The sequence below is a fragment of the Uloborus diversus genome, unplaced genomic scaffold (genome assembly GCF_026930045.1).
Source record: "Uloborus diversus isolate 005 unplaced genomic scaffold, Udiv.v.3.1 scaffold_75, whole genome shotgun sequence".
In the NCBI taxonomy this organism is placed as follows: Eukaryota; Metazoa; Arthropoda; class Arachnida; order Araneae; family Uloboridae; genus Uloborus; species Uloborus diversus.
Genome location: NW_026558956.1, coordinates 282062 through 303732, shown reverse-complemented (window position 1 = coordinate 303732; position 21671 = coordinate 282062). Strand labels below are relative to the sequence as shown.

The window sequence follows — 21671 nt, the reverse complement described above, 5'->3', positions numbered from 1 at the left end:
GTTACATCCATAACACATGTATATTTCCAATTAAAAAGAAAAAAAGTACAGGATGGGCAATGAAAATATAGGGTATGACATATAATATGATATAACAAAACTTTTGACTGTGATTTTCAAAATTTTATAAATATTAGTGGATATTTAATTTCATTTTTTAAAATTATTGAAATACACATTGTCGCCTCAGAGCAACACTAAGACGTCTAATCCTAGGAATAACACTAAGATATCCTACTGTTGCTCTGAGGTGTTCCTCTCAAGGTAAGATTTTTTGCCCTCCAAATCATGCAATAAATTCAATTGGTGTTAATAATTCTAGATTAGCAATTAATGCTTAATAACGTGCATAAAAATATTCTAGAGGGTTCCTTAATTTCTCAAACTTTTCTTCATCAATGCACTAAGACACAAAAAAATAGTGTTCTCCAAGTAGATTTTTGTGAAAATTACTTGATCATTTAACGAGATGAAATCCAAAGCATTTTGTGTGTAATTTTCATTAATAAAGTTCTTTTTTTTCAAAAAAATTTATATTACAGATATTAATTTAGTTTCTCTTCAAACTTCTAGCATTCTGAAAGCATAGCCAAATTGATATTGCTTCTTATTTGAAAACTAACTTAGAGATAAGAATTTGTCCTGTTTAATAGTTTAAACCAAAGTTACTGAGAGTTACTTTTTATTGTTATTTACTCTCCACAAAAAAATAATATTTAGATTACTGTTTCATTGGTGTGTTGAATATCTTATAGTTTTAAAACTTAAATTAAAAAGCATAATTAGATTCGAGTTAAAAGTACTAAATATTAAACTAGCTACATTTGATTCTCAGATAAAGCACATTTAGTTTCGAAGCAAGATTTAGATTACCGAGACAAATGTTGGCCAAAATGAATTTTTCCGATGTCAGTTTTGACCGCTTTTTTCCACCTTTGGCAAAAACGTGCCAATTCTATTAAAAGGCGATCGAAATCAAAGGCAACTGTTAAAGTTTAAAAGAAATTTGGCAGTTAATATGTTTGTTGAGAGACAGAGAAAATCATCGAAAATTCTCAAACTGTAAAAGAACTCCCTTGTAGAAGCCCCCCTCTCCCTCCATGTTTATGTTAAAAATTTGAAAAATTTATTTGTAACTGAATAATTCCACTTTTGTTTTGCTTAATTTGCCCTTGGATAATTTTACTTTTTATGACGCACCAATTTAATTTATATTTATTTACATGGTGGTATATGCAAGGGGGCTGCTCCCTACCTCCCCAAATCTTTAAAAACTATTAAAGTGCAACTTAAAGGGTCAAAATAATGTGTTAATTGTGACCATTGCACTCTCTTAACAAAAATTATTAGTATACATAAGCTTTTATTTGCTTTGTGCAAATAGCATATCAGACATGTTACGTCCGTAACACTTTTTTGTTACGTCCGTAACAAATATATAAATTTCTATCATAAATTTTTACAAACAGTATCCATGAAACCTTTATGGTTTTAGAAAGCTTGAAATCTCTGGAACAAGTATTTCAAAGAAAATTTTAGAAATCTATGAATAATTCACAGGAATATTGACAATTGTATGACAATGTACACATTATTTCTGAGTTACGTCCGTAACAGGCAGTTTTTAACTTTCGTTACTTTTTGTAATAAAGCAATCGGCACCCAAATTTTTGATAGCATTAATAACACCAAACTATTCAACAGAAAAAAAAATTGCAGCTTTTTATGAAACCAAATTGAAATTATGCGTGTTTAAAGTCTGATTGTTACATCCGTAACGGTGAAATTGCCCATTTGTATTGCTTAATATATTTTAATAAAATTAGATGAAATATGTATCACATTCTTAATCATTGAGAAATAAACTGCACGCACACATGAAGTTCTTATAATCTATTTACTAATCTATGAAAATAGCTCAACTTGTTCGATGATGAATTAATTACCAGTTAGTGACCGTATTAGCCAACGTTCTTCCTTTCTACATTTATCCTCATTAAAAGTATTAAGTATACACCGTATACAACTTACAAAGCTAGTACATTGTTGAACACCATTTATAGATGCATTTACATCCCCTAGTAATAATAGTGATTTATACTTTCCAGTTAGTGTTAAACGGTTAATATGAGACAGCGATTCCCTTCCCTTTCTTTGGTGATTTTATACCTCCACTCCCTCAACTAGTACAACTACACGCCTCAGAAGAGCTCAGCTTACTTAAAAAGACATGCATTGTTATTCTTTTGTAGGAAAAAGTTTACACAAGCGCATGCAAAAGGCTAGTTACTGAATTTGAAAAAAAAAACGCAAAGTAGTGAAGCCACAAAAGTTGGAGCGCGAAGTAGCGAGGGATGACTGTATATATATGTATACTAAAGAAACTAAAATACCTTTTGAAAAGATCTAACTTTATGTTTTCTTAAGTTAAGCAGTCAAAAACTGCAAGTTAGCCTGTCTATGCAAATGATAATGTTTTATTAAATGCCATATTCTTAAACTAGTACAAGCAATGGCACATACAGGAATTTTTCAAGGGGAGGGCTCAGGGTTCCAAATAAAGAGAAGTTTCATAGTCGCAATACAGTGTCGAACGTATTCTCTTGATTTTATTGATTGTCAGGAGCGAAAACCAATAAAAAAAAATAATTTGTTCAATAAATAAGTAGCTTTACTAAATGAAATAAATTATCAATTACAAAGCAATAGTTAGATTGCCAGAAAGCACAAGAATTTATGAATTTACTTTTCTTTTAACTCAAAACTTAACCAGAAAAGGAAACTTCCAAATTATGGAAGACAAAACATGATCATTACAGTGTTTTCATTTAGGCTACTAGTATGCTTGTATAAACTTACACATTGTCATGGAATAAAATCAAGTTTTATTTATTTATTTTTTGCTGTTTCATTTATAACTTTCTTGGCATGATGGAGACCTTTCTTGGATTCAGCAGTACATGATGTTCATTATTGCTTTAAAAATTAAAATAGTAATTTTTAATGAACAATTGAAATAATAGTGACAAAAGTATTTTTTCTGTAAAATTGGAATAGAAAATGTAATCTTAAAATACAATTTAGGAACATCCATGATTCTCTTTTATCAAGATTATCAAAGTAAGGGCCCCGGAAATGTGCGCTTCAAAAATTTTTTAACCCAAAAAAATATAAAAAAGTAATCAGTGCTCTACTCACTAGGCCGCATAGTGGATAGGTCTGTCTAGTCGAAAACTATAGGCCCGGCTCAAATTAAAGTATTATGCATAAAGTAAAATTAGCATAATGGGAGGGTGGACTGGCAACAAAACTTACACGCCTCGTCTCTCAGCGACCCTGGTTATACAATGCCATGCTTCATGGTTCTTCAGTTCAAAAAAAAATAGATAAATAAATAGGATGGCTTCATAGGGGCCACCGAAACATTCCCATATGTAATTTTTTTGATGAAAAATATTGTCCTGAAAATGGTTGGAGAAAAATGCATGGGTCGCTGAAATATATTTGAAACAGAGAGAAGGGGAAAAAACAGTTTAATGCTAAAAGAGATTCAAAGTATGGTGATGAATACTTACACCAGAAGTTCTAAATATTTGGACATAAAAATTGTAAGTAAATCAAAACTTGATCAAGAGATACAGGAGACACATTTAAAATAAAATGAAGTGGAATAAATAAGACCTAAGGTATCACAGAAAATAACCACTTCCATTCAAAATGTTAAAAAAATCTGGGACCGTAGACGCTTGTATTTCAAGAAAACAAAAATATTAGGCTGGAAATTGAGAATTTTACTATGGGAAATCCAACTGTGTCCAATCCCAATCGTGTTTCGCAAAGGAAAATTGGGAGAAAGTATTACCCCAACATGTTTATCAATAATTAAAATTTAAAAGAAAGATAGGGACATAGCCAAACTGAGGGTAGAATAGAGAACTCCAAATCCTTTTTTTACGTCCCTAAAGCTGGCCTGGAAGTGAGTTTTTAAAACTTCTGATTTGAAAAAAATCCGAGAAAACGTTCTCAAACCCCATTCAAGATGGTCTACACATGAGTATTTAGGACTGCACTTTCGAAAAGCCATGAGAGTGCTTCCAATATAACCCCCGAAAAACGCCCTCTCAATTAATCATTCATCATCATTCATGGTCGAATAAATTTCGTCTTTAGACTTTGATTTTAAAAAACTCCCTGAGGTCTCCTGAACCTGTCCTCCTCCTAATATTACCGAAGATCCTTAAAACTTTCATTGTTAAGGCTTCAATTCAGAATTTTTTTCACGGGCGATCTCCCTAATCCCCTACCCCTCTAATCAGGGTTGGCAGGTTTCTGCTGAGGCGGTAAAAACCACTGGTAGAAACCGGTTAAAACCGGCATGGCAAAAACCCCTTTCTGCCACATTTATGGCAGAAACTCAAAAAATGACATAAATGCAATTCCTGACATACAATAGAAAATGTATAAGAAAATTAATTAAATATTAACCCAAATACAATTTATTTACAACACTATCACCATTCAAAATCAAATTTTACATTGTTTTCACACTGCAGCAGCCTGTAACAGCATAAAAGTTTTGACGCTGTTTCTAAACCTAACCAATTTCCCAATTTGTTGTGCACAATGGAGAAATTTGAGAAGATTCTTTCAATCCCAGCAGAACTAGCTGGCATTATCTTCAAAGAACAAGCAAGATTCACAAAACTTTCATCTATAGCACATTTTTTTCAAACTGGACCACCATGCGGTATTTGGAGTAGTTGTTACAACGTGATTAGAAAAATAGGTTTTGGGAAAAGGGGCCGATTTGTTTTGTAAAGTAATGGTATGAGGTACATAATCAGGGTTAATATTTGTGAGTAAAGTGCGGGCACTTTCTTCTTGATTACATGATAAATTTACTCCCAAATACTTTGGATGGAGCATATAGGCCAGTAAATGATTATCAGTAACTGCTTGATTAAGTTCTTTGAGAATAGCTTTATTCAGTTATATTAAGTGTAAAATGACAAGTTCTTGTATTTTAGAGTTTAATGAAATAAAACAAATCTGTATTTTTATTTAAATATTTGTTATATATATTACACTTTATATTAAATGAAAACAAAATAATTATAAACAACAAACTGAAAAATTTGTTACTTTCAACATTACAAGACTAAAATTTCTAACACATAGCAATTTCAACTATGATAAATTTTACTTTGCTTTGGAAATGTCAGTCTTGTTATTTAATATATTTTTACACTAATTATTAAATAACTATTATATTGAGTTTTTGCAATGACAAAATGGAGTTCTATTTTTCATTTTACTTAATTGCCTGTCATTAAGTAATTACTAGAGCTATTAAAAACGTTTTCTAGTTTTTGCCAGTTTCTGCCGGTTTTTACCGGTTATAACCAGTTTCTGCCACTGGCAGGGCAAAAACCAGTTTCTGCCGGCAAAAAGCCAACCCTGCCTCTAACAGTATTGAATATTGCCTATGATTGCGTCAACTGAATTTCTATTTTGAAAATTTACCAGGGGAGGACTGCAAATCTCTTCCCCCCCCCCATTAACATTATGAAAAATCTTCTAAAACCGTTTTCTGTACATCAAAAATTTTTCGAGAGAATGCTCCCCCCCCACCCCCCTCTCGCGAACATCATCGTAAATCGTCTTAAATCTCGCTTTTAGTGCTTTACTTACGAAACAGTTCTGTATGCGAGCCCCTTCAAAACTCCCCCGCCCCCTTTCATTGAAGGCTAACTTAAATTACGTTTTCAGAGCTTTAGTTTCAAGAAACTGGCGTTGCACTCAATTTTAACAAAAAAGTCTAAAACTACATTTTTGAGGTTTCAATTTCAAAAAGTTTTGGGGAGATGTTCCCCTCATCTCTCTTCTCCTTAATATCACCACAGATCGTCTAAAACTGCATTTTTCAAGCTACAATTTTCAAATTCGGACCCTCCTTTACCTATCACAATCGGAAATAATTCACAATTGTGAGCTTGAAGTTAGAAGTTTTTAAAACTTATCGAGAGATGACCCGAGTCTCCCTTAACATCACCACAGATTGTCTAAAATCATGTTTTTCAAAAAGCAATCTTGAATATTTCCCGGGGGAGAGTCACCGGACCCCCTATCAATACGTAATTAAATATAATGTACGATTGTGTTTTGGGGATTTAAATTTAGAAAGGGAGGGGGTGGATTATCGGGAGAGGCTGTCGGACTTCCTCTCCTTTTCCTCCCCAACTTAAAATATAGTCTAAAACTGTGTTTTTTTTTTGTTTTTTTTTGAAAAAACACCAGGAGGAAGCCCTCCGACGCCTCTATTTCTGACTGAATATTATCCTTCGGATTAAATTTATATTGCTAGTACTAAGGTCTAGTAATATGACTATCCCTGCTAAACCAGAAGCTAAATCTTCTTCGTTTGTAACAATTAAGGAGCTGCCAAATGCGTCCCCCCCCCCAGTTTTTTGACCTATCGACAGACTTGTTTGAGATTTTGTTGCAGGAAGGGGGGGGGGGGCAAAATTTACAGATCCGGCCCTGTGTATGAAATTTGCCAAGATGTTTCTTCTGGTGATAACTCAAACAATCTTGCTACTAAAAATCTTAGCCCTACAGTCAAGAGCATGCACAGGGTGGGGGGAGGATACCTGTTGGCCCCCGCCCAAGCCTGAAAGGAGCCCAATATTTTTAAAACTAGGTGTGAAATATAGGGGTAGACAATAGGAAGGGGGGCCCGGAAAAGTCATTTGTGACGGGCCCCAAAATTTCTGTGCACTCTCCTGCCCGTAATACAGTCCAGGTAGATAATATTGCGGCTCATCCTTTAAAGTTAAATACATTTCAGAGAATCAGAGTGAAAATGTTTTTGCTCTGTGTATACAGTGTATATTCAGGGTGGCGACAGATCAGGGAAAAGTCAGGGAACTTTATTAATCAGGGAAATATCAGGGAACTTCAAAAAAATAACAAAAATTCAGAGAAAATTGATTAAATGAAGAAAAACATTTATTTTTTATTATTTTTTTTGCTTTGCAAAATTAAGTACCCTAATTTCCTACGCGTCTTCCGTCAATTATCTGTGGAGAAAAAGTAAAATTAATGAGGTGCGAGTATACACTGCTGCATATTTGTGAATCTTTTTTTCTCAACGCCAAAGTATTTAATCTTAACTTATTAAACACAGAATGAACTTCCTGTGATTGCTTCTGTGTCTGTAAAGTTTTTTATTTAACCTAGGTCGAATTTGCCTTTTACGAATTAATTGCTACGTAAAATAAACAACCCTACAGGCAAAGAGGAAGCCGTGATTAATGCTTTTGCTCCCTTGCCTTTACTCATTGTCTTGAAGTAATTAGCATACTGTATTCTCAATTTCAAGAAAAAAATCTTTGTTTTTTAAGTTAGTGCAGATAAAAGCTTAAAAATTGTTACTTCTTTGCGTTTTTAATTTAATTGCTGAAATGGAATGTTAAAAATCAACTTTTTTGCCATTGTATTATTCGCTGTCGCCTCAAAATATACGAAGGGTTTTTTTTTTCTGACTTTAAAATTCTTTCATTTTAAATATTTTGAAATTAACTGATTGTTTTTGCATTTTGATGTTTGATACAAAAGTAATCTAAGATCCCCCCCCCTCCGACAAATAAGGAAATAATTTGAAATTGATTTACCTTGTGTACACATTTTTTTTTTTTTTTTGTTATTGTTCCAGCAATAATTATACTGCTTGAAAATTTAGTTCAAAATTATTTCTATATAAACTTTATAATTTTATCATGATTAGATATTTCTTTAAGAATGTTTGTAATAATTTCTTAGAATACTTATGTTAACTGGTTGCTGGAAGTCAAGAGTATTTGTTTGAGATTTCCTATAATATTTCCTAGTAGATAATTTAATGTACTATTTTTACTAATAAAAGGAGCGTTGTTTCAAAATAAGTTTTTAATAAACAGCTTAAAACATTTTAAGTACTGCATTTTATTTAGTATGCAATGGTTTTCAAGTAGGGCAAAGCAAGGAAACCATTATCATTGGTAACATAAATCAGGGAAATTTGGTGAACCTAATCAGGGAAAAGTCAGGGAACTTTTTTTGTCAGTTTCTGTTGCCACCCTGATATTGTTCAATGAGCAATCTCCAGTATAAACATCTTGTTGATGTGAGATAAGAACTGTTCCTGTCAAAGTTGAGGGACGTTCTCTAAGAGTATGCTTTTGAACTTCACCAATGGTAGATTTTTGCAGGTTTTGATAGCTTTTGTGTTCATCGGTACTAAAAAATTATCATAATTCTCCTGTGGTGTGACCAACCTTTTGGAACATGCAGTTATTAATTACTTGCATGTGTAAAATTAAAACTTTTATTATTTCCTAAATCCACGTGCAATGTCCAAAACTTATTTTATCCAATCCAATTTTATCCATGGTGAAATACACCACTGGCCGTAACTTGTACAACCCTGGACACAGACTGCTGCATTGAAATTTTTAGGGGCGTTCAGGAATTTTTCTGAGGTGTGGCAAAGGGTGTCCTAATATTACATACTGCAAATTTTGTTGAAAAACAAGAAAAACCATGCCAACTTAATTGTAAAAGGATTTAAGTAAATTCTTCTCCCAATTAAATGACAAGCATAGGGGAAGGGGAGTGTTCTGTAGCATGGGGCAGTGGTGCCCACCTTGGGGGGGGGGGGGACTTCATGCGCAGACTGTGCCATTAAAATTTTTAGAGGGGGTTGTTTTAACAGGTATTGTCTCAAATGGACACTCCTGGCATGGGATGTGGCATTGCCCTTGATGAGATAGGCGCTCCTGTTTTAAGCAGGGGGGGGGGGCAACTGGCACATTTTTCTTCCGTTTTATTAAAATCTTAACTTTTTTTTTTTAAATTATTCATGGTTTTTATTCCCTTTTTGATATTTTGGGGGATTTTTTCCCAGGAGATTTAGCCTGTTTTCATGTTTATTATTTTTCTTGCAAAAAATTCTCGTAAAATAGCATAAAATTCAATTGGAAGAGAAGGGGGGAGGGTTAGTTCGAAAATGTAAAAAATGTCCATTTTTAGTAGGTATGTACTATGTAGCTTTAAATTGGTGCATAACTCTCACAAAAAAAAAATCATTCAAAAATATTTTGATGAATGATTTATTATGTCATTTCACTCCAAGTTCCGAATAACGAAAAATCAGCCATGCCTCAGCGATAAACCCTGTGTCTGGAGGACATTTTCAGCCAAGATGGTTTCCTCATGCCGAAATGAAACCTGGGAAAATGGTTCTCTAGTTCTCTCTTCAACAGGAAGTGAGTGCATGTATCGTGTCGTACGTGGCTAGCAAAAGTTTTTAGGCCTAACTAGCAATCGTTGACGTTTGCTGCTTCTGTTACCTCGGAATTCTGTCTCCATTTTATTTCTGTACAATCATACGGTATTTATTCAGATTTTTGGGGGCGCAAGATTTATTCTGTTGGACTGTGGTGCGGCACTATAGTCAATGGGAGAGAAGTGGATGTTTTTACTTTTCGTCACAAGGCAATGAAAATCTGCTCATATGCAGTCAAGTAAGTTGATTTACTTCAGATTTAAGCAATATGTTCTGCATTTTTTACTGTTGTGCTCATACTTTTCTGAAGTTTTGCATCGGATTCCGATCTTTTGAATGTATCTTAGGTATTGAAATGTTATTAAAAGGTGAATAGTAGTCTCATGATCGGTTCTGATAACTTAAAATTATTCAGTGCTACTACGTTTGCTATTTATTTTCAATTTAGAGAAGCGAAAAACTTTTAAGTAGAAAATTGATTTAAAATTTGCATCTTACGTACTGTTTAGTTCGCTTGTTTGTTTTTCATTATCAGGTATGAAGGCGGATTTCTAATTCATGCCTTTATTTTACTGTAAGATTTGAAACCCGGTTCTGAAATTATCAGTAATTTTAACTGTTGTGAATCAATTGTTTGTATTTATTCGTTGAAGTACTTTTACAACTCATAATCGGCTCTCGTTTTGCATTGATTTTTTTTGAAACCACCTCTGCCATGCTCCAAATTACCTTCACGCCCGTTATCTTATTCGAAGACTGCATCGTTTCACATTCTATAATATTAGACAATTAACTATGTAAGTAAAAAAATATGAGAAAAATGTAAAGTTGGTTGGTTAACTCTTGAAGTAAAGTAAGATTGCTACATTAATTTGAATAGCTAAACATAATTAAATGATGTAATTTCCTTATTAATTGCAAATGTTCTGTTTTATATAAGCGTTTATGATAAATGTTGCGAATCCTTAACACTTGTACCAAAGCATTCCCCTTAAAAAATAATAATACTATTAAAATTACCAATCATTGTTTACTTGATCCAAATGAAATGTTTCATACTTTATCTAGAATTTTTTCGCTTTGACTGATTTATACTTAAACTATATCAATCATTTAAAAAATAAATAGAAAAATGTTTATAAAGGTGTAACTTCAATGAAATGTGGCATTTTTTAAATGATTTGCTACAGATCATATCTTGTTAAAATATATTAAAACTAAAGGGGTTTTGAAAAAAAGCTTTTCATTTTATTTGGAAAGCTTTTTTTTTTTTTTTTTTTTGACGTAAGGACCCCTGTAAAATGAAAGTATAAATTTTAAAGGGGAGGGAGGGAGGATCTGTGCCAGTCAAACTTGACAAGGTACCAACCTGCTTTGGCTCTTGTCCCTCTGCCCTCATCAAGAATATAGATATATTTAAAATAAAAATTACTTTGTGGCTGAAATCTTCATTTTTGTTGGAAAAATATTTTTAGATTCTGAATTTATGTGATAATTTTCAATGGAGATCCTTGTTTTCAAACAGTATTTTGTTTTAACTTAAAACAAACTGGCCATATGATCATATTGCTTGGATTCTTTTATTCCCAAGGGTTTTAAAGAGTAAGTCTTTTGCTTAAGTTTTAAATTTTGTTTACTCTACTTTTAAAAGCTAAGTTTTTAGTGTTTAATAGGAAAATATGGTATTATGAAAGCCAGTTAGTCTAATAATTTTTTCAAAGAAAATAGTGATTTGGAGAACGATAGGTAGGGTTATAAAAAAATTTCGGATTTAAGATTTTAATCAAAAAGTGTTTTATATTGAGCTGGGAAGTTTTACATGCCACTACTTCTCAAACCATGTTTGCCCAGTAAAAAGCTTTGTAGAAGTGTGACTGTAAGTAATTTGATAGATAAATGAGAAAACTATCGCTACATTTTTTTCAATAGTGTTTTCCTCCAACTTTTTTCTAAGAACTCCTCCCTCTTGCAAGTTAAGGAACTTAATGAAACTTTTTTGTTACTTAAAAAAAAAAATGTCGAAAGATGTGGGTTTTGTATGCAAGAAGTGTACCAAAAAGTTTTAAAAAGCAGCTTTTCTGTTGCAAAAATTCTATTAGGGGCATTCCATGGTATTTTTGACATTTATGTAGAGTCCGTAACGAGACCTTTTTTGCCATAACTTTTTGATTTACTGTTTGATTAGCATATTATTTTAATTTCATCTTTTCCTACCAACACACCAGCTCAAATTAAAATAATTTGCAAATCAAACGGTAAATTAAAAAGTTATGGCAAAAAAAAGGTCATGTTACAGACTACATAATGTCAAACCGTGGAATGTACCGTGGAATGCCCCATCAATAAGTGCCCTTTTAGCTGAAAGCACCTTGCCCCTTTCTTGACCTAATGAAACATTAAATGCATTCCCTGTATTTCCATAAGCAGAGTATTATATGTTTAATTTAATGATTACTGCTTTAATATTGCTTCAAACTGTTTGTTATGACAACCAGAGCTAGATAATGTAGAAGCAGGCGTGCACACCGTGCACGGATACATCCGCTGACGTGCGGATACATTCGCCGCGGAGTTGCACGTCGTCCAATAATCGTAAAAGTTCTTAAATAAAAGATATAGATTAGATCGATTGAAGATCAATTTGAAACGAATAGGTAAGAAGTAAAGGTAATATCTTTACTTCTAATTCTAAAGAAGTAAAGATATTATCTTTACTTCTAATTCGTTTTAAAGTGATATTGATATTATTTATTTAGATTGTAAAAATTATTACAAGATAGTATATGCACCCATGCGTTCTGTGGATGTATTCGCAGCTATGCAGATACATTCGTTGCGGGTACGCACACGTCGCGATAATCGTTTAAATTCTTACTGCTTACTTCTAATCTGTTTTAAACTGATATTATTTAAATAATTTGTAAAAGTTATAAATAGATAATACATACGCAACCGCGTAAGGTAGATACATTCGCAGCTGTGCGGATACATTCGCTGTGGGCACGCGTATCTCGCGATAATCGTTGAAGTTTTTACTTTTCACTTTTAATTCCCTTTAATCTGATATTATTTATTTATTTTTTAAAATTATTAATAGGTAGCATATGTGGTACGCGCTTGCGTGCCCATACGCAAGCGCGGAAAGCGGGTGAATATATACTATCTATTCGTTGCTGTGCGGATACATTCGTTGCGACCACTCGCATATCGCAACAATCATTCAAGTTCTCCTTCTTTACTTCTAATTTGTTTAAAATTAATATTGCTTATGTAAAACGTAGTAGTCATAGCTAGATAATATAGATGGGTGCAGATACATTCGCTGCTGTAAGAAAATATTTGCTGCTTTGTGGATATATTCATTGCGGACATGCACATCTCGGCATAATTGCGAGTAATGTTCTAGTTTTCCACTTGTCTTTTTTTTTTCCTTCTGTTGAAAAATTACTAAAATGTTAATCCTCCCTTTTCTGTTATGCATCAAGTGGTGACAACTGAGCAATTCTTTTCACATGGCTTTGTATTTCCTTTCTTCCCTTTTTTACAAGCTCATATCAAATCACAAAATTAGCTCTGTCGCTTTAAAGCTTATCATATGGGGCCAGCATGCAACGAATTACTATTTTTTCCTTCTATCTCAGAAATTTGGGTACCCTATTGATTTCTTGACGCATGCAAAGATATCTGCTAAAAGAAGCTTAGTTTTAAGACTTTTAAATTTAGCTTAGGTCTTTGCATCCATAGGCTCACATAATTCGCATGAAAATTAGTTCCTTGTAACCTCAAAGCATGTACCTGCAAGTATTTATTTCTTATGATTAAAAATGTTTTTTTCTTCCCCCCCCCCTTTTTTTTCTTTAACGTTATCGACAATGATTAGCTTGCATATACTTTTGAGTTGCGTGCGCAGATACTTTATATTTTTATCTGACTATGATGACAACCAGCAACTGTAATTTCACCCTTGAGAAGGATCATCGGCAGGAATTTTCGTGTCAGAGCTAGGGGTAGTAAACCTGTCATTAAAATTGAGATTAGCTTTAGAATAGTAGCTGAATTTGATTTAGTATATATAATATATATATGTATATTATATCAAAGTTGTTAGCCAGAAATAATTTTTTTTGGCACCCCTTCCTTTTTTTCTTTTTAACATTTTTATGAAATATTTTACCCTACAGGCGCCTGGGTGCTTCAAAAGTCATGGATTTCGACTATGATCGGAAACGATCTAAGGAGAATTGCGATTTTCAGCAAAAAATGCTTAAAAATCGTGAAAACTGACAACTGGTCATGGATTTTGGGTTCAAAAACATGCATATTTAACATTTTGTGCAGATTCGGTGCAATGTTTACGCATCTTGGGCTGTTTCGTACGCTTTAGTTCCAATTTTCCACACATTTCGAAATCAGATTACGTCCGCTTTTATGATAACTCGCTGGTTTTTCTTAGCTATGTAATTCTGCCAGTTGGCAATACTTTTAGCCCTCCTTATATCTTATATTGTCTAATTGACTTCTGATTTTGCCGCTCATGCTCGACTCGAAAATTTTCAGCCATTTGCATCTGTGTTGCTTCAAGCGACTCATTAAAATTGTCATTAATTTTTGGCAGTGTGTTAAGTTAATGAAGATTTTAGAAAATAAAATTGGTCTAAAGAATTAAGAATGTTTAGGACATCAATAAAATACAGAAATCAGGGAATTTTCAACTGTAAAATTTTTAATTAGTCCGAAAATGTTGAAAATTGCACATTCAGGATCTTTTTCAATGTTTGTAGCTTATCTTAAAACTTAGGCGATAATAAATTTGGTAATGTCTCGTAAGTTAATTATTCAGTACTTTAATAATTTATTTTTTTCCTGATTGTTTTTTTTTAATTTATTATTAACTTAATTTAAGTAATACTTAATTATTGCTAGTTAGATTTTTTTTAGAAAAATAAGTTAGATTAATTATGTTTTATAAAATAAAATATTTATTGAAAAAAATTGAAAGGAAAATAATAAATAAAACTCAAGCTTAAATATTTTGCTGTTCACCAGTAGTTTTACATCACTGTTGCTGATGTTTGAAGCTTCTTTTACTTTGAAAAATCATTTAGCAATAAAACTTTTTTTCAGTATTTTAGTGATTGAGTAATTATTGTGTATCGTATCAGATTTTTTGGAGGAAAAGTAACAAATGTAAATTCTTATCTATATAAAAATTTTGTATGATCTGTTGAACCCAAAGAATATTTTCAAAAATTTTAGATTGATAAATGTATTTCCTTGGTAGCAAAGTAATTAAAGTAAAACTCTGTAATTATTTCATGTGTATCACTAGTCATTTTTGCATAATTTGTTTTTAGTTATACTTGTAAGTAGCTGAGCTATTTGCGTCTCTTTTTACTTTTTTTTTTTTTCAAAATATATATCATATCTAAAGCATAGATCAGATGGTTGCAATTTTATTTTACCAAAACAATAATTTGGATAGTGAATAAAATATGACAACGTATATAAAGTACAAATTCAAAATGAAAAAAGGTTAAAAAACCAGCAAACAGCTGTTTCGGCACTCTAAAATACAAGTGCCATCATCAGTGCAAATACAGAAAAACGAAGGAGAAAACGTCACGGACAAAAAATAAATCAAATAACAGACTTCCAGACATTAGGAAAAGGGGGAGTGCTAGACATATCATTGACGATTAAATTAGCATTTTTCCATATGTAATATGACTCCCAAAAATCTAAATCATGAATGGATGAACACTCGTGAATAACTTTGGCGGAAGAAAAAATAAAATTATGGCCACAAGACCAACAATGTTGAGCAATAGAGGAGCGTTTGAGATCCTGTTTTTTGACGTAGTTTTCGTGTTCTTTTATCCGGAATTTGAGGGATCGTCGAGTCTGCCCAATGTAGGCCAATTTGCACTGGCAGGAAACACTATAAATGCCCCATTTGTCAAGGTTCTGAACAGGGTGTTTAAGCTGTGAAAATTTTAATTTATTAACAGGAGAAAAAGTGACGGAAAAATGAAACTTTAAGATTTTGGCAATTTGTAGACTGATTTTAGGAAAAAAGGGTAAGACAACGGAACTCGAATAGTTCACAGGAGCAAGTGTTTGATTTTTGTTAGCTGAGCTACATAGCTTCTTATAAATGGTATCAATAATATCTGATGTGAATCCCCGATCAACCGCAATACCTCGTAGGTAATTCAGTTCTGATGAAAGTAAATTGGAATTTGAACAAATGGCTAAAGCACGGTAAATAAAAGATCTAAAAGCAGCCAATTTTTGTTTAGGAGGGTGAACGGATAACTTGTGGGGGGGGAAGAGAAACAGCAAAGGGTTTACGGAAAACAGTAGTTGTAAACATATTGTTATGACGAGTGATGGACACATCAAGAAAAGAAAGATGATTTCCAGATTCCAATTCAACAGTAAATTGAATATGTGGGTCAATAGTATTTAGGATGGATAAAAGGTTATCAGGGTCACTGACAGACGAGTCCAAAAGCACAAAAATGTCGTCAGCGTACCTGACGTAAAAATCAAATTGTACAATTTTAAATAATTTAAGTTCGAAATAGTGCATGTACAAAGCACTTAGAATTGGACTCAAAGGGTTGCCCATAGCAAGACCTTCAGTCATACGGAAAAAATTACCGTCGAAAACAAACGTGTTTAGTTTTAAGCAAGAACGTGTTAAATTGCATAATTCATTGATCTCAAAATCTGAAAAGTGATGTTTAGTTAATCTCATTTTAAGGCAGTCTAACGCACCTTCAACAGGCACGTTAGTGAAGAGTGATTTCACATCAAAAGAGGCCATTCTATGGTTATTTAGCTGAAAAATTCGAAGTTTGCGAACAAAGTCGAGAGAGTTCCGAACAGTAAAACAATTGCTGGAAAGAAGAGGTGAAAAAACGGAAACTAAAAATTTGGCCAATTTGTAAGAAGCACTACCAATGTTAGAAACAATGGGACAGAGAGGAATGAGTGGTTTATGCACTTTAGGCAAAGCGTAGAATCTGGAACATTGTGCAACAGAAGGAATCATTGTTTTACTGTTCGGAACTCTCTCGACTTTGTTCGCAAACTTCGAATTTTTCAGCTAAATAACCATAGAATGGCCTCTTTTGATGTGAAATCACTCTTCACTAACGTGCCTGTTGAAGGTGCGTTAGACTGCCTTAAAATGAGATTAACTGAACATCACTTTTCCGATTTTGAGATCAATAAATTATGCAATTTAACACGTTCTTGCTTAAAACTAAACACGTTTGTTTTCGACGGTAATTTTTTCCGTATGACTGAAGGTCTTGCTATGGGCAACCCTTTGAGTCCAATTCTAAGTGATTTGTACATGCACTATTTCGAACTTAAATTATTTAAAATTATACAATTTGATTTTTACGTCAGGTACGTTGACGACATTTTTGTGCTTTTGGACTCTTCTGTCAGTGACCCTGATAACCTTTTATCCATCCTAAATACTATTGACCCACATATTCAATTTACTGTTGAATTGGAATCTGGAAATCATGTTTCTTTTCTTGATGTGTCCATCACTCGTCATAACAATATGTTTACAACTACTGTTTTCCGTGTAAACCCTTCGCTGTTTCTCTTCCCCCCCACAAGTTATCCGTTCACCCTCCTAAACAAAAATTGGCTGCTTTTAGATCTTTTGTTTACCGTGCTTTAGCCATTTGTTCAAATTCCAATTTACTTTCATCAGAACTGAATTACCTACGAGGTATTGCGGTTGATCGGGGATTCACATCAGATATTATTGATACCATTTATAAGAAGCTATGTAGCTCAGCTAACAAAAATCAAACACTTGCTCCTGTGAACTATTCGAGTTCCGTTGTCTTACCCTTTTTTCCTAAAATCAGTCTACAAATTGCCAAAATCTTAAAGTTTCATTTTTCCGTCACTTTTTCTCCTGTTAATAAATTAAAATTTTCACAGCTTAAACACCCTGTTCAGAACCGTGACAAATGGGGCATTTATAGTGTTTCCTGCCAGTGCAAATTGGCCTACATTGGGCAGACTCGACGATCCCTCAAATTCCGGATAAAAGAACACGAAAACTACGTCAAAAAACAGGATCTCAAACGCTCCTCTATTGCTCAACATTGTTGGTCTTGTGGCCATAATTTTATTTTTTCTTCCGCCAAAGTTATTCACGAGTGTTCGTCCATTTATGATTTAGATTTTTGGGAGTCATATTACATATGGAAAAATGCTAATTTAATCGTCAATGATATGTCTAGCACTCCACCTTTTCCTAATGTTTGGAAGTCTGTTATTTGATTTATTTTTTGTCCGTGACGTTTTCTCCTTCGTTTTTCTGTATTTGCACTGATGATGGCACTTGTATTTTAGAGTGCCGAAACAGCTGTTTGCTGGTTTTTTAACCTTTTTTCATTTTGAATTTGTACTTTATATACGTTGTCATATTTTATTCACTATGCAGTACAAAGTTTTCGACTACTTTTTATGTAATAATTTGGATACTCTTGTGAAAAATTGATGTTTTTTTTGAAAATATTGCATCCCGTGAGTCATGAATTTAAAAACTCGATATGTAGCAGATAAGTGTGAATAAAGCTGACACTAACTCCCAGGAAATCATGATTTCACAAAAATAACCACAAGTGGTATTAATTTTACAGAAAATATAAATTGCAGTGTAACACCATTTATACATTTTTGAAGGGACTGTGTGAAAAAACTTATAATAGGTATGGGTTAATGTGTATTAGACTCTGCAGGAACAAATTTAAAAAATGTATAGTTGATAAAAACGTATAAAAGAGAAACATATTAACGGTGCTTCACTGTATACAGTTGCAATAAACAAAGGATATAATATTTTAAAGCAGTAACAATATAACAAGTTTAAAAATTTTATGCATTAAAATCGGGGTTTGCTGGGGGATACATATCATCGGGGATACATATCAACTGATATGTATCATGAATCATGATATATCCGATATTTATTTTTTCAACGAGGGTATTTTCTATATAAAAATTATACCAATGATAGTAATGTTGTTCATTTATTATTAAAAATAACCAAAACATTATGTACTATATTTTAATGATGTATTATAACATCATTAATATAACAAAGTTATATAATATTCATTTTTTATATTCATAAAATTATTAGTAATGTAATAATTTTAATTCATATTAAAAGTGCCTAGTTAAATAATAAACACTGGTCAGAAAAGAAAATGTCTTATGATTGTGCACCAACTAATGCATGTCTTTTATTTCTGAAACATATCTGTAAAACTAGGTAACAAGAAAAATGAGTAAAAGAGCTAATGTTAAACACCATAAAAATTTATAAAAATGTTAAATGAAATATTAGATATAAATAATGAAAGAAACCTTAATTTTAAGTCTGCATATCATAATAACAATATAAGAGAATGCATTAACTATTTTGAAGACTTTAATTTGTGCTGATTGAAAATATCGGATGTATATCAAGATATCCAATGTATATCAAAGTATCGGATATTTTCGAAAGTATTATGATATTTTTGAACCCTGATTAAAATATAAAGTTTTTTAGTTTGTGTGATTGACACATTTTTTGTTTTTTCCTAATAGGTCACACAGATTTTGGTCAAGCTGGATATCCTCAAGTGAGTCTGTTTTTATTGTGATAACCTAACTTTTGTAATAAAAAAAGAAAATGTTGTACTTACGGGATCAATTCAGACATGGTTCAGCTTTGCAGCTTTTTTACAAAACTCTGTATCGTAAAAGAGGCCATTTTATAAAATTTCATTTGTAAAAAGTTCTTTTATCCCTTTTAAACTCAAACCAATTTCTAAAATCAGAACATCAGAATTTAAAAAAAAAATCCCTCCAGCTTTCGAGTCCTTATTTCTAATGAAGTCCTTTAGGCCAGAGTGACTTCCTACTAGATTTATGATAGCTGAAAATGCTCTTATCCTTGATGCTTTAATTTTCTTAACAATGGTCTGAGTTATCTTGTTTCATAGTTTCGCTAAAAGATTTTCTTAGCTCACAACATGATTGTTGATCTTTTGTCAAGATTGAAAGCAGATCATTGGAAACAGACTTGTTTTCTGTATAAACAAAGCACAGTTCATAGAAAAAAAATTCAAGTTGCAAATCGTTTTGATTTTGTTAAGCAAATTTTACAAATTAACAACTTCACTCTCCAATCTTGTAGTTCCTCCTGCTACTATTGAGAAAGAAGTACGTATAATTTTAAAAATCTTGCTGGGTGTCCGACAAATGACGTTATGTTTTTGCTGTTGTCATTTTTTATAAATTAAAAAATTAGCTATAATTCAATTTCATGTTTTTTTCCCTTTATAGAAAAAGGGGAAAAAACATCCAATAGAAATATTACAAACTTGCACTTCTCAAAATTGAATAAAAACTTCATTCTATGCCTTCCACATCAATTGTAAGTTGTGATTGCAATGATGAAGAAACATTGATGCATTCCAAAATTTTAGGCATAGGGTTTGGTGCCTAAGATTATAAATCTGGGAATTGAAATGAAAATGGTTGGACTTGAAGGTTGCAGAACTATGTAAAAAGCCTGTGTGCTTTGCAGCCATTTATGAACAAGCTTTTCAGACATTTCAGATAAACTTTTGATACAGTAGAACTTTTATTGAAATGTCTCTTGTTATAGAAAATTTAATTTTGTTTCCTTATACTTTTTATATAATTAATGATTGAATTAAATGAAATGTGCATATGATATTTATCACATGACCTTGAGAAAAGTGCTTGAATTTTTTTCCCTGAAGGGTATGATCCCTGACGGCAGTTGAAATCTTGTTGGCTCTTCTTGCCTGCTCTCTGGCATATGCTGACACTGACGAAAGTTGCGCCTAATGAGTGATTAAAAGAAATTAAAATGCAAAACTGTATTGATATTTGTTCAGATAATAAGCAACAAGTAAATTAAAAAGTATTTGGAACTGAATCTTTTTCAAAATTCAGGATGCCACAAATAAAAACCTTTCCATTCACAAGTATGAAAATTGGACATCTTTCTGATTGTTTTTAGGATGTGCTCATAACATTTTATTTTCTTTCTTTTTAAGGTTTCTTATTTTCCCCAAAACATGGTAAAGAGCCTTTTTTTAATGTAAAGGACCAATATGCTGCTGTTTAAGGCACCATGGTGGGTAGTTCAACTCACAATTCTTGGCGTTTCTTTACGAGCTAATCTACTTGAAAAGCCATTGAAAATAAGAAACCAGAATTGTTAAAATCAAACATTTGAGAACCAAGTTTTCTTCCCAAAGCATTGTTTTCATTTACAATTTTGCAAATAACATTTTTATAAACCTATTGATTTTTGTAGTTATCTTGGGCCAACAATGGTGAAGTAGACTAGGGTAACGGCACTAGTCACAGACGTGCTCAAGACATCGCTCTCGGGTCAATTCAATTTTCTGAGCCTTATAATGTATCTAGAATTTTAAAACTTTTTCTCTCATGCAACAGCATCTCATCTAACATTTGGCTGCTTCTGGATCCTCTGAATTAGTTAATTATATTTTTATTTGGTCATATTTCGAAAAAGGGTCCAACCCCCCCCCCCCCAGTAACAGACGCCGAAAAATGATATCCAGGCACAGACAGAATAAAGAAAGGATGAGTAATATACAAAATTCCCCTTTTCTCTTCAAAATGTGCAAAGTTCTTTATTTTTGGAACTAAAGCTTTATTAAAATCAAATGACCTCGTCGACCAGCTGACCTCGTTGTGGCTGTTCATAATCTTTCACCACTGCCTTGTAAATACCAACTGGCTCATAAAATTCACTCTAACACTAGATGGTTGCACCAATAGCATTGGCTACAACATTATCAGTTTTACCCTCCTACCTTATTCGAATCCAAACTAGTGAGTCTGTTGCTGGTTCCGTAACCCTACTGTATGTTGTTTTATTCCCAAAGATCTCATAAATGGATGTCTTTTGTCCCATTCCAGTACCCATTTCCTCCTGGGGCCCTGTCTGGTGTACCGCAGGCCAATGAGCTGAGCAAGCAGGTGCAAGCAGCCCAACAGCAAGGGATGTATGCAACATCCACATCCCAGGGCCAACAGTCGATGGGACCGTCTGCCTCACCTCAGCAGCCCAATCCCATGAATGCCCAACAGCAACAACATTTGGGAAGAACGGCCCACGTCACGACCATGCCAGTAAGTTTTTTCTCTTTCTTTCGATACTCAGCTGTGTCCGTTGGAAACTAGAAATTTTTTGGCTATGGTTCAAGTCGAATTTTGAGCCACTGTGTTGTATTCTATCTCATTGAACTTT

General features: G+C 32.9%; 1 protein-coding gene across 1 annotated transcript in view; it reads left to right on the top strand.

Annotated features, from left to right (window-relative positions):
• The window catches only part of LOC129233810 (eukaryotic translation initiation factor 4 gamma 3-like), a 126481-nt gene that overhangs the window by 8395 nt on the left and 96415 nt on the right, over nt 1-21671 (top strand). The window contains 2 exon segments of the mRNA XM_054867785.1: nt 18962-18996; nt 21341-21553. Coding sequence (XP_054723760.1) covers nt 18962-18996; nt 21341-21553 — 248 coding nt within the window.